The sequence below is a fragment of the Perca fluviatilis genome, chromosome 9, assembly GCF_010015445.1.
Source record: "Perca fluviatilis chromosome 9, GENO_Pfluv_1.0, whole genome shotgun sequence".
NCBI lineage: Eukaryota > Metazoa > Chordata > Actinopteri > Perciformes > Percidae > Perca > Perca fluviatilis.
Window position 1 is genome coordinate 11,610,331 of NC_053120.1, and position 17,007 is coordinate 11,627,337.

General features: G+C 42.6%; 1 protein-coding gene across 3 annotated transcripts in view; it reads right to left on the reverse strand.

The window, feature by feature from the left end:
* The window catches only part of syde2 (synapse defective 1, Rho GTPase, homolog 2 (C. elegans)), a 52,229-nt gene that overhangs the window by 23,608 nt on the left and 11,614 nt on the right, over positions 1-17,007 (reverse strand). For all 3 annotated transcript variants that reach the window (XM_039812248.1, XM_039812251.1, XM_039812249.1), the window contains exons 3-4: positions 16,440-16,833; positions 4,939-6,074 (exon numbers count right to left, since the gene is read on the reverse strand). In XM_039812248.1, the coding sequence (XP_039668182.1) occupies positions 4,939-6,074; positions 16,440-16,833 (1,530 nt within the window). The remainder of the gene's footprint in view (positions 1-4,938; positions 6,075-16,439; positions 16,834-17,007) is intronic.

The following is a 17,007-nucleotide window of genomic DNA, read 5'->3' on the forward strand; positions in this document are numbered from 1 at the left end:
ACAGAAAGTACGTTAATACGCAGAGATAGAATAACCAGATTAATTAATTAGAAAAACACTCAACACTTAGCACCGTTGAAGTCTACTATAAAAAAGGTATTACATTTTTAAAATGTACCAAACAGACTATGAAATGAATGAGAAAAATGATTAAGGGTTTCACTAAGAGCAGTCAAGCGTCCCTCGTGCTTATCGTCATTAAGTCTTCAACTGCAAAATAATTTAATGATATTTTAATGATGTAGCCCAGTGGTTCTCAACCTTTTTTGTGCCAGCGCCCCCCTATCCATTATCCAGGTCCCTAACGCCCCCCATCAAATATTATGTAGGCTAATTGCCCTGGATATTAATGATTACGCCCTAATACAGGCCTATTATTGTCGTTACTATTGTTATTAAAAATAATCAATAAATCAAATCATTGAATGACAAACAACACATGTATTAGTTTCCCAGGTATCAAAAAAGCCATGTGAATAGAAATATTTACAGTTTTTTTTTTTTAAATGCAACCATTTGACATTCAAATTAAATAACAGCAGCCAATCAGAACTACTAGATATGTAACATTCAAACTATAATTAGGTATTATCAAAAGGCCTGCTGCATGGTGTGAACCTCAGCACCTTTAGAAGATGACTATAATTTGAATGTCCTTTTTTGGTTGTGAAGTGACCTTGGGTGTCATGAAAGGCGCTTTAAATAAAATGTATTATTTTATTATTATTATTATTATTATTATTACAAACACTAACAGTAGCCAATCAGAAACAGCTAGCAATTTAACATTCAAATCTATTTTTCATTCAAATTGTTCCAACGGAAAACAAGCTTGCACTTATCATGGGGTAAAAGCAGGATTACACGCCGCCCCAACACGCGCCACACACACACACACACACACACACACACACACACACACACACACACACACACACACAAGGTTTTCATTTTGGTGATGACAAACGACTTGAAGAACGACACCTACGCCGAATGGAAATAAGTTTACAACCTTTGAAAGTTAGTGAGGAGCCGTTGTTGATGCTTAGAAGAGTATAAGTTAGAAGAGTCTAGGTTAGAAGAGTCTAGGTTTGAAGAGTCTAGGTTAGAAGAGTCTAGGTTTGAAGAGTCTAGGTTAGAAGAGTCTAGGTTTGAAGAGTCTAGGTTTGAAAGTCTAGGTTTGCTATCGCCTGTCTTTATGCGAGTAAATAGCAGAAAAAAACGTTTGGAGAAGCGCAACCCCACATCGCGCGTTTTGAGGAGGTGGAGTCCCTGTACAGTAAACAGTGACTCTCTTCCTCTATCGCTTCAACAAGAAAGTTTTAAAACAGCAAACACAAGCCCTGAATCGCCCGGGAGTTTGGGGAACAGCTAAATGTTTGCCAAACAACAAAGCACAGTCGATATCTCTCGCCGTAAAAAAATAAAAAATTCTCTCGGTCGTTTCTTTCTCTTTTCTTCGTGGAAATTAAGCTGCCTTCAGGTACAGTAGGAAACGTTGGGTTCTATAAAAATCAGACTGGAAAAACTGTTACTGTGAAATATAAAGTCTACTTGTGCTACATTGGGGGATTAAAGAATACATCAGGACGTTGCACCACCCGCGGGCGATTGCTATTTTTCGAACGCAGCTTCACGCTGAAATACGGAGCTCATTTAAGACGATGCTCTGACTTCCGCTTTGACGGCGGAACGGAGCCCGGCTCCCGAACAATGATCCACCGTCTCGTCCCAGTTGCAGTGCCGTGAACTGGCAGGTTTTTAATGTTGCAGAAAACTGTTTTTTGCAAGTAGTTTAAGTGTAAACATGTATTGTTATTGTGAATCTTTGGTTTAAACTAGCTTTCAAACAAACGCCCCCCAAGGGCACCTCAACCTCCCCCTTCAAAATATCGCCTTAACGCCCCCATCATCTCTTGAACGCGCCCTGGAAGCGTAACTTACTCGCTGAGAAACACTGATGTAGCCTGTGAAAAAACTGCAGAAATTCTTCTTTCTGCCAGTCTCTTGTCTGTGCCAGATGCCACATATAGCCCAAATATTGCTGCCTTTCTGTCATGTTTGAAAAGAGTCATTACAGAATTACTTACTAATTATTGACATAGCAGAGACTTGTGTTTGAAAGCCCAAAAGACATTCCTTTAACAGACAGCTGAAGCCGGCAATGACACCGATTCAATGTCTGAAAAGGGCTTTAGTCTGGAAGTGTATGTCAAGCCAAAAACGTATACCTTTACCAACACAATGCTGAGATGTCTGTTCTAGTCATAAAAAAATAGGGCATAGCCATTCATAACATGTCACAACATCTGTGTGCATCTTTTACTGTCATGTAAAGTAGTACGAGGGCTACTGGGATAGATCCTTTTTTATTTTTTTAATGTCTCTTTTTATGGGTACAGAGTGCTCACATACATAACTCCAGTCTAACAGACATTATGTGCAGTCTTTTCAAAACACCCACAATCATCCATCGTCTTAAAAGCTTGGAGAAGCCCTTAGGACACACTTTTTTTTTTTTTTGAAAGAGTCTCCATCAAACATCCACATAATCATTTGTAAAAGCACACCGCTGCACGTCTGGCTCTACATGCTTTAGTGACACAACCTGCACATTCCTCTGGGATCTGGTGTCAACCCCATCCTAACCTCTGTCTGCCTGCAACCTGGGGGAGCCCTTACAATTGATCTCGATTCGATACTCCTGGTCAAAGTCTACCTCATGTCTGTAAACTTGAAAAGCACAGCAAAAAACGTGCTGTGGAGGATAATAGTGCGCAAACATCGAGTGAAGGGTACCGGTAGAGCCAGAGGTAGAAACAACAAGACAAGAGGATTATTAATGGAGTGAAAAAATTAGAGGTAATGATAGGAGTGGTTCCTCAGCTTTTCCAGCCGAGGAACTCCCCAGATTGAAGAGAATAGCTACGGTGAGGAAGTTTGATTCAGTTCATACGAAAGTCGTACCCATAACACAATATAAATGTATTAGAAAGACATTGGACATGGGTGGGTCAAAACGATATTTCAGTGATCTCCCGGGTTGAGTTATAGATTCCAGTAGAGATTTGGAAATTCAATTCATGATAAATTAGAGTTGCACAGGAGATATATGAGCTTGAACTCCGTGAAGCCTAGCGCGTAAAAAAAAGTTCATGGATAGTTTAAATTTGAATTAATCTTGAAAACTTACTTTCGAACCTGCAAGGGCATTACCCCCACTTTGAGATATCTATCAAAATGCACACAGCTGCCATAATGAGGCAATTCTTCTCTTGCTAGCCAGACCCCCCTCCTAAAGCACCTGGAGAGGGGGTGCACTCGCCCAGAAGTACCAGGAGTTGGAGTTGGCATTAAATACAACAGCACTTGTCTGCATGCTAAGCACCCGAGAAAGGATTAGATGCAAAATGAAGCTCTGAGAACGTGTTTTGTGGAACGGTGAAGCATTTAAAGTGGAAAAAGACAGCAATGAGAAAAAAAGGGATTGGACAGGATGGTTAGGAAGGATAGGACGCAGAATCTAAAACACAACCAAGCATAATCCCGGAAGTGGAACGTCAAGGATATAGACTAATTATCTACTAACAAGAAAGAAACGCAATGAAACCTGAACTTTTATTAAACAAGTGACTATCAGGTTTGCTGTTACTACTCCTGCTCGAAGCCCAGCATGCTGCACAATGGCCGAGGGCGGGGTCTGATTTGACAGACAGGGTCCTTGGAGAGTCCTAATGTTTGTCTGTTGGCCCCAGGCACCCGCTGCCCCTGGCATGCCCCCCTAGAGTGATCAGTCAGGAACAACGGCCAGGCACTTTTACTGCTGCTGTCTCAGCTCTAATTAGGAGAAATGCTGCAGACTCTCTCTGGGCTTCAAAGAGCACATGAAATGTGAAGGGGGGGGGGACAAAACAAGATCACATGATCAAGGGGAACACCCCACCATCAACACCACGTCAGTCTCTTAACTCCGAGTCTTTCTCCTCTTTGAATAAAAGAGCCAGCCGCCCCAGGAAGGCTCAGAGACATCATGAAGTGCAATACATCTCTGCTGTCCATTATGCTCATGCCAGTCATCCAGCATTATAACTGGCTGCAGGGTGAGCACCCGTTTCACGGCATACTGAGCTAAAAGGATGCTATGAATGTGGGATTATTTCTCTCTGTATACTCTCACATATCTCATACAAAAATACATTATATTATTGCATCCTACAGCCCAGACGTCTTTTCAAATGAATCTGTTTTCAATTGAATGGTTCCACCCACATTGACTGTATATACGTGTCCTCATACATCATACATATACGTAAAGTATTAATCGATTAAGTATTAATCGATTAATTAAAAATAAAACAGACAGATTAATAAATAAGGGAACAAAAGCTGCAGCACTTATCATGACCAGCAGAAACTAGGCCTGTAACAATTATTAGATAATTGTCTAATTGTCAATTATTTTACATAATAGCCGTTTCTTTGTTTAACCGCAATTCATTGCTAACATTAGCTAAGGTGCTAAAGGGTATGACTGTTTTAATTACACAAGTATATGGTTAGACTGTTGAGCAAAAGCTATGCTAGTTGTTGACACTTGACCCTATACACGTTCATAGCAACAAAAATGACAAAGGGGATACAGTTAGAATTTTTTTTTTATGATAATAAAGAGGCGTGGTTAACTTTATAGGCTGTGTTATTAGATTATCTGGGTCACATGACAGTGATTATATAGCCAAAATATTTTTGTTTGTTTTAAAAAGTAATAAATAAATACATATTTTTAAATTTGACTGAAAGAGACAATTATATTGTTAATCGCAATTATTTCTGAGACAATTAATTGTACAGCAAAAATGTGGAATTGTTACAGCTCTGGCAGAAAAATAGCATTTTTTTTTCTCAAAGCCAAACTCTTTTATCCGTCTGCAGACTCACCTGGCAGCCTCTCTTTTCAATCTCATTGATGCACTTGCTTATAAGCAGCGGCACCATCAGTCCCGTGTTCTCTCTCTCCACCACCCGCCACGCCTCCACACCAAACACCTGGGGCACCCTGTCTCCGTCTGGCCCACCATCGAGGGAGTTCTGCCACTGCTCCATCAGGCTCAGCTTGACGTAGATCAGGCCCCGCGGCTCCAGCTTCACCGCCAGCTGGTGGCAACGCGTCACCCGGAAGAGTGCAGGCAGTACCACCGTGCCGTGGCAGCAGACGCGGTTGCGTCTCGGCATGGGCTCCCAGCTGAACACCACTAGCTTTAGGTGCTGGGCGTTCTCCAGCTCGATGTTGAAGGTGTGGTCCATATCTAAGAAGGTAGTTCGGCATTGGAGGAGAGCGGTTCGTGCTTTATTAACCGAGTCCACTTGAATGGCGCAATAGACATCTCGAGAGTCAATGCGTGGAGGTTTGAGGTCCTCAGCACCATAAAAGTGCAGGCTCATCAGTCCCGAGATAAACTGGCTACACTTGGGCTGCTCTGTGAAGCTGTAATGGCGGAAAGCATCAATGTCTAAGTCCGTGCCATTGAGTTTAGAGTTTCCGCCTCCACCCTCTGCCTCCTTGCCTTTCCCTCCCTTCTCCTCGGAAGAGCCATGCTTCCCAGATTTGGCCACCAGCTCAGGTGAGTCACCATCACTGAGGTAGCCACCTTTACTGGCAGACTTTGAGCTGCCGTTGCTTTTCTTCTTGCTGAAGCTGTGCTGTGTGGACACACTGCTGTCCAGGTGGTAGCGTGAGATCACGTTACGGCTAGCCTGCCCTCCCCCAGATGCAGCTAATCTGGGAGGGCCTGAGGAATGGGGGACAGCCTCCGACCTGCTTACATTGTTTCGGGGAGAATGGGCTCGGGGCTCTAAATGACTGCTTCCGTTGTTGCTGTTACTGCTACTCGGGGTCCCCTTGACACTGAGTTTCCGGCTAAGCTCTGGAAGCTTCTTCATCTTCATGGAGATCTTCCTTACGGTGCGCGGGGACTTAATCTTGTCTGGGAAGGACCAGTTGATGGAGCTGCTCTTCTTGGCTGGGTTTGGGCTGGAGGGAGGGGAGCCGACGGCATTAGGCAGGTCAGGACCATCTACAGATGAAATAACAGGGCAAGAGAAAAACTGATTAAAAGGAGAGCCTTACGTATTTTGAATTTTTCTTTGGTTGACACTTTGTGAAAAAGTTTAAACATTTTTACAGCCAAATTCTTTGGTAGGAAAAATATTTAGAAAGCAATTTTTGGATTACTCGCAGGAACAAATGGTTACCACCAGTCATAAGTTCTTGAAGTCACTGTAATCACTGGTTTCACTAGACAAGCCACCTCACTCCCATGATTAGAAGTAACTGTTCAGATGTCCAGTGAAGACAGGAAAGAAAAGACTAACACTAAAGGCAATGTGTGCAAGAGCCATAATTTACAGTCTCAGAAAAGCACTACACCTTCATGGCACATCATCAAGTGATTAGGTTTACATGCAACCCAGTAATCCACTGAAAGAGACACATTCAGCAGGCAATGTTTCATAAACACTTGAGCACTATATAATACAGTTAGAGTCTATATATGTAAACCTAGACAGGGTTTTATATGATTAAATGTTGCTGAAATCACAACAATATCACAGAGAGTTTCCATGAGGCCCCTTTGCTTTAAGTGGGCTTCATTCAAGCAAACACCAGGGAAATTTCAGAAGGTCTTTAGCTGCAGCTCCAGGAAAAACAGTGGTCTATAAGCAGGGAAATGTCTGTCTAGAGACATCAACTGCTTCAGGACTGAGCTAGAGTTACTAAGTCATTATTCAAGTTGAAAAATATCCATTTGGATTGGACCTTGTCGGCAGTTCTTGCCTAACTAGATGTCTACAACATGAAATTTCAGGGTCTAGAGTTCTTCGCAGGAGTGACAGCCATTATTTAGTCTACAGGACTGTGACTTTACGTTTCATTCATGTGGTTTTTCAACAGGTCGCTTATCCATCAAGAGCCTTTCTGTGGCTGGGCTATTAATCCTATAATGTTTAAAACTGCTTTAATTAACATTTTTATATAAACAAATGAATCAAATCACAAATGTGTAATGTCAAAAGGTATCACTAATAGATCCACAGAGAATTATCAGCAGTCTCCAGTTCCCCTCAACTCCAAAGAGGCTTAGTGTCTTTCGGCTCTATTTATTTATTTTTTGGGGCATTTTGGCCTTTAATTGATAGGATAGTTGTAGACACGAAAAGGGGAAAAAGAGATAGAGGGCTAAGACATGCAGCAAAGGGCCGCAGGTTGGAATTGAACCCTTGGGTGTTGCTGCAGTAAGGACTGAGCATTGGTACATGGTGCATATGCGCTACCAGGTGAGCTATCAGGGCAGCCCATAGTTTTGGTTTTAAGGCCTGCAACTTTACTATATTGGTTCACTTTCACCACTCTCAGTGTCATTTTCGGCCGCAGCACACAGCAGTTTTTAGTGAAAATGCTCCATAAACCCACTGTCCCCTACCTGTACAGCACCAAACAGCAGAAAGACAAAGTTAGCGAATTTGCTAAAGAGCCAGATATTTCCCTCCGGAGTTTGTGGAGACCAAACCAGAGCTAAAAGGAGAGTGAATATTTATCAAGTATCAGAAACACAACTCCAAATGAATGCTTATGTTACTTCTACAGCTGGATGTGTAAATAGGCCATATCCACTTAAAAGGTTGTCAGCATTGTTTTTACAACCAACAATTGCGGTTTCTGTTTCTATTCTGTACATTTTAAATGTCTACATTTTAATATAACTGTTAATATGTCTTGATATTTCCTTCTGTACACTGTACATACAACCTCCATTCATTTGTATGTGCTGACTGTAACTGCCATAATGACAACAAATAATGGTCTACCAATGCACCTTGTAAATTCTTACTGCTTAGGAGCTCTGTCACCATCACTACCCTTTCAATCATTTTCCACATGCAAATAATCGATCTGGCAAGAGAAGAGAAATAGCTGGCACGGAGCCATTTGAGTGATTTAAGTGGAATTTGTCAAATTATGGGCATCCTGCTATTTGCCCAACGGGAAGCTTGAGCCGGTCTCAAACAGCTATTTCCCCTTTTAATAAGATTTCCTCCGTGGCTAACCTGCCTTTGTTTTTACACTTTAGAGGGAATATCTAGTGGCATGGGTCCATGTGAGCTTAATGCTGGACATGACTTTGCAAAAAGAGTTTACCTCCTAAGGACCTTGAGAGAAGTGATTTTAGACCTGGCCTAGATATACACATTTAAAAAATATAAATGCTTTTGTTGTTTTTAATCAGATAAATTAATTTCTCTAAATAACCGAACAGAAACAAAAAAGTGATTTTGTAAGAGAGAGAGAGAGAAAAAAACAGAGAGAGAGAGATACAAAGAGAGTGAGTGAGAGCTTGACCCTGCCAACATCACCAGCTCTATTTTCAGAGGGGACCTGCTGTGCTATTCTGGGGCGAGGGCCCACAAGTGAAAAGAGAGAGGCAGAGGAGGTGCAACAGGATGGAGAGAAGGGTAAGATGGGGGGCAGGAGCAGGGCAGGGTGTAGCCGGCAGATGGGGGACAAAGGCGCCCCTTGTCCCGGCACTCAGAGGTCTGGATGGTCGACTGGAAGGCTGGCAAGCTGGCTGGTGAATGTACAAATGAACACGGCTGTTCTCTCACATTCCTCACCAAACCATGTTTAGCCTCCTTTTCCCCCTGGCTGAGTAGCCTTCCCTGTCACAGCTTCCTGCCAATAATAGACACAGAGGCGCTCTGAGAAGGGAGAACATGGGTGGAGGGCACTGGAGGTGCAAACTCACCAAACAACATCTGGGGTGGGGTCAGGTACACAGAGAGCCCTGGTCAAGTCTGAAACAAGGTTTTCAGGAGAGAAATTCCTTGTACATGAAACACTTTTGAGTTATTCTATAATATTAATTTCTCTACACATTGTACTGAGTATTAACAGTACTAATGAGAATGAAATGTATGATATACAGTAAGTACAATGTAATACAAAACTGTAAATGGATCAAAACTTGCTGTTCAAAGTGTTTAATAGTTATACATTTGGTACTATATATAATATATAAGATTATATAACACTTAAAGAAGCTGTAAGTAACCAAAGAGGATGCCATTGATCATTTACAGTCATTACACTCCTGTCTTTAGTTTAAACAAATTCATAATTATTAATGTGAAAACACTACAGGGTCAGGATGTGCTATCATTTATCAACTTTCAGTGGAATGGCATCATGTTGATAAGATCCTAGAGCAATCATTTTACAAAAATTCTGTGGTCCAAGTTAATGACTCAGAGCAAAGTATGATCAAAAAGTCACAAAAGGGGTTTGGGAAGTTTTGGGTTCACACAAATTAAGGAATATTGCACAACAGAGGAACACAGTTCATTGCATTGGACATAAATTGAAATATATATATATATATATATATATATATATATATATATATGATTTTGCACATATTTGCCATACCAAAACAATACCTAGTTTGGGGAACTTTTTCATTTGACAAAATATGCCAAATACGCATCAGTGTTAAATAAATAAAAAAAAATCGAAAGGTCTAAAGTCTCAACAGTTAGTTCCCTGATGTAGATATCTCAGCGAAGATTAAGTAAAACAAGCGTAGAGAATGACCAACCATTCTAAATCAACGTTTGGTACATCGTTTAATACTTGGTTGGTATATCAATATCAGAATTATACTATCAATATTATGATTCTAATTCCAATCAAACTGCCAGATCATACTATATGTGATAGCTATAATAATGCAGATGCAGGACACAGAAAAGACAACATAAATGCCCATTTACTTGACTATTCTCAAATATTCTCATGTCACATATATAAATATGTAATATGCCTTCAAGAGTGAAAATCAAAACAGCTTCCACCAGTCCTGGTGTCCCATTTATTTGATAATAAACATGAACAGGGGCAATGTCCACTAGCCCTGTAAGGCAGATCAGTTAATGACTGTTGCCTCACTCACACACACACAGACACACACACACACACACACACACACACACACACACACACACACACACACACACACACACACACACACACACACACACACACACACACACACACACACACACACACACACACACACACACACACACACACACACAGTGTCCACTGTAGCCTTTGGCCTTGTGGCAGCAGCCAGGAGAGTAACACGACACCTCTCTAGCTGAGGTTCAGGGGCGATGGTTTGACACCCAACCCTCTAGGGCCATGTTCCTAGGTCAAAGGGCAAAAGGTCTGCATTTCTCTGGGTGACACCTGAGCCGGGTAACTGTTTCCACCCCCAACGCTTTAACACGCACATGCACTCAGCATATCACTGTAACACAAAGAGAGAGTGCATGTAAATATGCATGCATAAAGACAAACACCCACACACACCCACACCCACACCCACACACATCCCCACACCCACACCCACACACACACACACACACACACACACACACACACACAAACACGCCCTCCCTGACCCTGCAGCCCTCCTCAGGCACCCGGCCACTGACACCTCTTAACAAAGCCCAGGAATTTATGACGAGGGCTTTTCACAATGCTGGTACCAGACAGGTGCAGGAGGTGGGTGTGCATGTGAAAGGACGACCTGATCATTATGAAACATGGCTGATATTTGTGTCCTCCATCATTAAACAAATCGTCCCTCTAGCCAACACCGACATGTAAATAATAGTTGGATAATGTGAAATGTCCTCCTATGAAACAATATTAGGCGCCTTGCCCACAACAATGTGAGAATGTGTTTGTGTGTGTGTGTGTGTGTGTGTGTGTGTGTGTGTGTGTGTGTGTGTGTGTGTGTGCGTGTGTGTGTGTGTGTGAGAGAAAGATAGAGACAGACACTGAGCATACTCTGATAAGCCTTGGAGAGAGACGATAATCTACTGTCCCAGATTACCCCTGTAGAACCACTTGAGAGTGTGTGTGTGTGTGTGTGTGTGTGTGTGTGTGTGTGTGTGTGTGTGTGTGTGTGTGTTGTGTCCATACAAGCATGTCTGCCCAATGTGTTTTAAACATAAAAACAGAGCTGACCAGGGTGTGCTGACAAACAAGGGGGAGTGTAAATAAACCGGTGAATGGCATACTTGTCCTGTAGTTTTTTCACTTGGAGGCCAGGCTCTGCGCTGCTTCCCCTCCTTTTGGCTCTAAATCATTCAGTGCTGGAAGGGCTTTCAGGGGCCGCGGGAGCCCGGGCGTTTCATTACAATGGTTACAAAACCCCTGCTAATATATCCAAGCATGCAGGCCTTCTCACTAGCACAACATGGCCCCCTGCCAAAGCAGCCCTGATGTAGCCTAGCTCGCCTACCACTGCAGGCATTCCTGCTCTGCTGTAACTCAACCGGCAGAGTGGCTGCTAATTCTAGACAGCCTTCAGCCACACCGGCCTCGCTGCACTGCCACAATCCAAACAACAAGGCACTAACAGCTACGTGATTAGTGTTGACTAATTACTTATTTATCTGAAATAATTTCTACCCCCCTACGCCTTTGCTCGGACCACACCCATCTTCAAACTCAGCCCTCATTTTGATCTCAACTGCGTTGAAAAGTTTCATGACTAGAGCTGGGTACCGAATTCAATACTTTTTAGACACCGACGAATTGGCTCTGAAGTATGGAGTATCGAAAAATGCTTTGTCATTTAATACCCAATTTCAATACACAAGAAGTATGGAGTATCGAAAAATGCTTTGTCATTTAATACCCAATTTCAATACACAAGCAGCAAATCTCCTCAGCGTCAGTGAGCCAATAAGCATGCAGCATGCTTCTACCAAGATCTAATAATGTTTGTGATTGGCTGTCTAACGTTACACGTCGTAGAGGCAGGCAGGAAAATAAATTAAAAGAGTTTGTAGCCGTAATGTGGTCATTTCTTTTTGTTTTATAAAATTGGAATCGAAAACAGTATCGTTTAGGAACCGGTATAGAAGTCACACTATTGGTATCGAAAAAATTTTAAACGATACCCAGCCCTATTCATGACTGCATCTTGCACAGTTGTGACGCTTTTTCGGTAACAATATCTATCTGCAGACATAACACCTGGCAAAGTACTCAAAACCGCCTCTGTGGGTGGCCGGGTTAGCTCAGTTGGTAGAGCAGGTGCACCTATATAGAGGCTTACTCCTCGACACAGCGGCCATGGGTTCGACTCCGACCTGTGGCCCTTTGCTGCATGTCATTCCACCTCTCTCTCCCCTTTCATGTCTTCATCTGTCCTGTGGAAATATAGGCCTGAAAAAATAATCTTTAAAAAAAAGAACAGCTCTGTGGTAGTTCCCGCTACAGTAGGTATGTCCAGGGCCACATTTTGCCATTATGACACACACACAGACACACACACAGACTGACAAGGTGAAAACAATACTAGTGTCGCTGTCTTGGCTGGTAAATAGTGCTTGGGGGTTACAAACACTCTTGGAAAACCTCTGTCATCAAATATGTGCTCAGGATCAGATTATATACCAAATAAACTACAAATAATATTGTGACTCCCAATGCATACATGTCTAATTAAGGAAATATTATGCATTAGTGTAGACAGATACAAAAAAATAATAATTTACTCTGAATCAGTTTTCAGTTATCTACAGCTGCTCTGGTGAAAAAATGAAGAACAGACCAGAAAGGAACAGCAATAAGAACACTATGTGACCCAAACTTCACATCTAGCACCAAGCTAAGGAATCTGCTCTGGTTTGTGCTGCTCTCACAATGTTGCTCCTCTGAGTTGCTGACTTCCTCCAGACCCAACCGTGCAATCGTCAGCTGAGATTAAATTCCAGGTTTGAGCTCAGAGGCTTGAACTCTCATGTAACTTTAGCAGCCTGGGCCAGTTCTCAAACGCAGCAGCCAGCGTGACCAAAACAACCCCCAGAAATAGCTCTGATCCCATTCTGAGCGCTGGCCAAGTCAGATTCCCCAAACAGGCGCTAAAGGGAACAAGAGATTGGGAACACACCATGCTCACCACCCCCAAAGTCCATCAATCATTATTCTCCATACAAATAGAGCATTCAGATGGACAAAAAGTCAGTCAATAGGCAGGACATGAGGAGTCTGGAGTGTATCCGGTAAGGGAAAAAGAACCAGCCAGCCGAACAGAGAAAAGCTATAGTCGCAGAGAGTCATCTACATCTGCACTGGTTCATTAATTCAGCAGGCACTCTTATTTGTGCTCAATCAACGAAAGGCCTGTCAAATCTTTAGCCCTGCCGATAAAGTGGAGTCTGTATGGGCTCATATTTTTGAAGAAAAGATGGTACTAAAATTGTGGAGTTCACCACTGTGGCTGGCTGCACAACTTGTGTTTTGAACTTAAAGACTTTGTTGCAGCTTACATCAAAGGTCATTATTCCCTTGGAGACATGGATACATTTTCAAAAATGTGGTGAGGCAACACATGATGAGGTATCCTAAACACATACACAGTAGATGCGGTAAAGATGTGGCTCGCTGTGGCAGTAACAATGATGCTACTACCAACCAACAGGTTTAGTTTGGTACAGCCTTTTCTAGTCTGCTATTTTGGTACACACTTTCACGAGGATTAAAAGACTGTAGTTGAGTTGTTTGTAACTGGGCTAAAACATGCAAAACAACTGGTTTGGCCCTTTAAAGTGCTCTTATTATGCTCATTTTCAAGTTCATAATTGTATTTAGAGGTTGTAACAGAATAGGTTTACATGGTTTAAATTAAAAAGAAACATGATATTTTTGTTGTACTGCACATTGCTGCAGCTCCTCTTAAAAAAGCACTTTAATCACTTTTTAAGGCATACAGAAAACTGTCCTGCAGTTTGTGAGTGGACAGCTCATCAACTGTGTAGAATTTCAGGTTATATAAACTGGAGCCGTAAAGGTCCAGTTAATCTGACAAATCAGTGGAAAATACACAAAAGGATTCATAGAAATGTTTTGGTAATTATCCATGTCCCCTATCAGTTTGACCCTGTTGTGGAGAGATGGAACACTGAATGCAGGGTGGAGTGAGCACCCATAGCAAACTGCTCTTTTCACTCCCGGCCCCCCATCCTCCAACCCCCTCCCAACCAGTGATAGTGGAGGAGGAGTGCGGTGTCACTCTGCAGCCAATACAAACTGAGTTAACAGCAACCACAAAACACACAAACAAACACACACACACACACACACACACACACACACACACACACACACACACACACACACACACACACACACACACACACACACACACACACACACACACACACACACACACACACAGTCATTTCTGGAGGTATAGGAGGTTTATAACTAAAGCAATATTTAACCTTCCTTCCATTTCTTTTGATTTTGCCCACTGCACCCACAATACACACACACACAAACAACCAGTAATAAGGGTTTCCTCTTTGATTACACATAGCTGGGCTAGTTGCTCTTTTTTTGTTGCAGTGAAGTGTGGGATGGCGTCGACAAACCCACAGGAATCAATTGCAAAGTCAACAGGCAGCAGAGAGGGAGGCAGTTCCGGAGTGGGAGGGAGGGAGATGAAGAAGAAAAGAAAAAAAAAACACTTCTGCTCCCACTTCTCATTTTCACAGCGACCAGTCAGAGCACCAGTAAACCCACTCTATCACAGACCTGCTACTCTCATTAAAACTAATCTTATTACAGGATGTAAATGAGGTGCAGGTCTTTGAATGGTAGCAAGTTGATGAAAAATTAATCATTTTTTTTTAGATAGCTCAGTGAACATTCAAAAAATATAGCCTTTCTGTTCACAGAAGCTCGGAACAAGATTTCTTCTACGTTAAAACTGCTGAACAAGCAACTCAAGCCTCCAATTATGTCCACTAATCTGCTTACCCGGAATCAAAGGCCCTAATGACACCAGCACATTTCATCTGGACTGCAAAATAGGACTGAAACCTATCAAAAGGTGCAGTCAGAAATAGCTTGTAAATTGAATTACCTCTGTGTGCTATGATTAGTGCCTTTGCTGTACTGGTACACTGACGCATTCAGGACTAGTTTAATCCTAATCCTACAAGAAGATTCTCTCAGGATGGTGAGTTTTGCTGCGCCACATGTGGTGTCAGAGTGCCAGGATGAGGATAACGGGGTTTATCAGCAGCCATTCAAACCTGTGTCCTTGTCACAGACAGATTTGATTTGGGAGATAATGCAAAACGTCAAGATGTTAAGAACTTTCCACTCTGACAGATAAACGGTTTCTTTATACGTACTGATTATTGTTTTGAAATGTGGAAAAACTGCAGCCTAAAGTATATTCTTTAATTTATAGGAACAGGTCTCAACGAGTTGTGGTTTCAACTTTTAAAACTGTAGTATTTCAGGGGGAAATATTCCTGAGCTCATTTCAAGCCTCCATTCCTGCAGTGAAACTGTAGCTGTGAACACTAAAGCTTAAGTATTAGATTTAGCTCAGTGTACCCAAACGACTCGGCCTCGCTATGTGCTTAGACTACAACTGGAAAAGGCTGTTGCGTGCGACAGAAAGGTGTTGTCAAAAAGTTGTAATTATAGGCTCGGCTCAAGATGTGCCAATTGGTTCAAACTACCATGTTGCCACATCAGAGAGAACAAAAAAGTCGGAAGTTAGTAAAATCAGCCTGAGCTTATTAAGAGACAGGGAGCCGTGTGCTGGCTGTCATAATTATGCCGTCGCTGTAGACCAGAGTTGTCAACAATCTCCGAGCGTACAAGTAAATCAAAACAGTGCAGAGAGAGCACTCCAAGTCATTTGTGTTAATTTTGCTTAAATTTGCAGGTCACGTGATAACAGCAGTTTTAATGAGCAAGCCTTTAAGGCGAGAGTTCTAAAAAGACCCTTACAGAAACACCAATTTACTAAGTTCACAGCCCTACGTGTGAGCTGCAGTCACAAGTAAATGGATATTCTTTCCTCTGAGGAATGGCTGTTAAATTCCTCCTGTCTGAGTTTAACTAATGAGGGACGCTGATATTTTGTGATATAATTAGACAGCCACAGCTCCTGCCTGCTCCTATCAAACAGAACTAGAATAAACTGAGCTAGGATCGCAAGATTTGGGATTTTAAACTCAGCAAAAGTGAATTTTTGGTGTTATAAGATCTTAAACTTTACACTTAAATACTTTATGTAGTTCTGAGTAGAGCTATAGTAAGCCAGGGAATGCTTCCAGCTAAATAGGTCTGTTGATCCTTTGATTGGAAACATTTTCAACAGCTGTAATTTGTGCTTAAGGTGTGCGCAACCGCAAACATCTCCCGAGAATGACTGGCTGAGAGACAAAACGACCCCAAAGAAATGTGAGGAAAAAAATGTAATTAAGAATGTGACAAAAAGCAGGAAGGGAAGGAAAGGAAAAATGAGCGGAGGTGTGCGAGTCTTTTTTTTTTGCCTTACCTGTGGTTCTGCTGGTGGAAGGCCCCCCCTCCTCCTGAGGTTTGCACGCGAGCATCTGTCTGTGCAGATGTAGTGCCTCTGTGGAATGTACAGCATTCCCCTGACTCCCATCTCCTAAACCGCCACCGAGGCTTTCCCCGAGCGCCTCCGGCCCAACGCCGACGCCCCCCAGGTTCCTGCCACCGCGACCCGCATCCCCTCCCCTGCTGGGCCTCCTCTGGGACTCTGCTCGAGGGGGAACCAGCAGCCGAACGGAGGGTCGGTGAGCCATCTCCAGTTCATCGTCCTCAGGGATCGGGTTGTACCAGATCTCTCCTTCATCATCTGCGTCATTCTCCTCAGCTGGGTCCACGCTACGAGGGTGAGGAGACACCTTGGCCTGACTGGCGTTAACCTAAATCAAGACAGAAGCCAAAGTTTCCTGTTCAACTCAGATTTAAAGATGAAAGAAAACATGATGACATTTTGGGTAGGGCTGGGTACCGAATTAGATACTTTTGAGGCACCGACCACATTGCCTCTGAAGTATCGAGTATCGAAAAATGCCTCGTCATTCAATATCCAATTT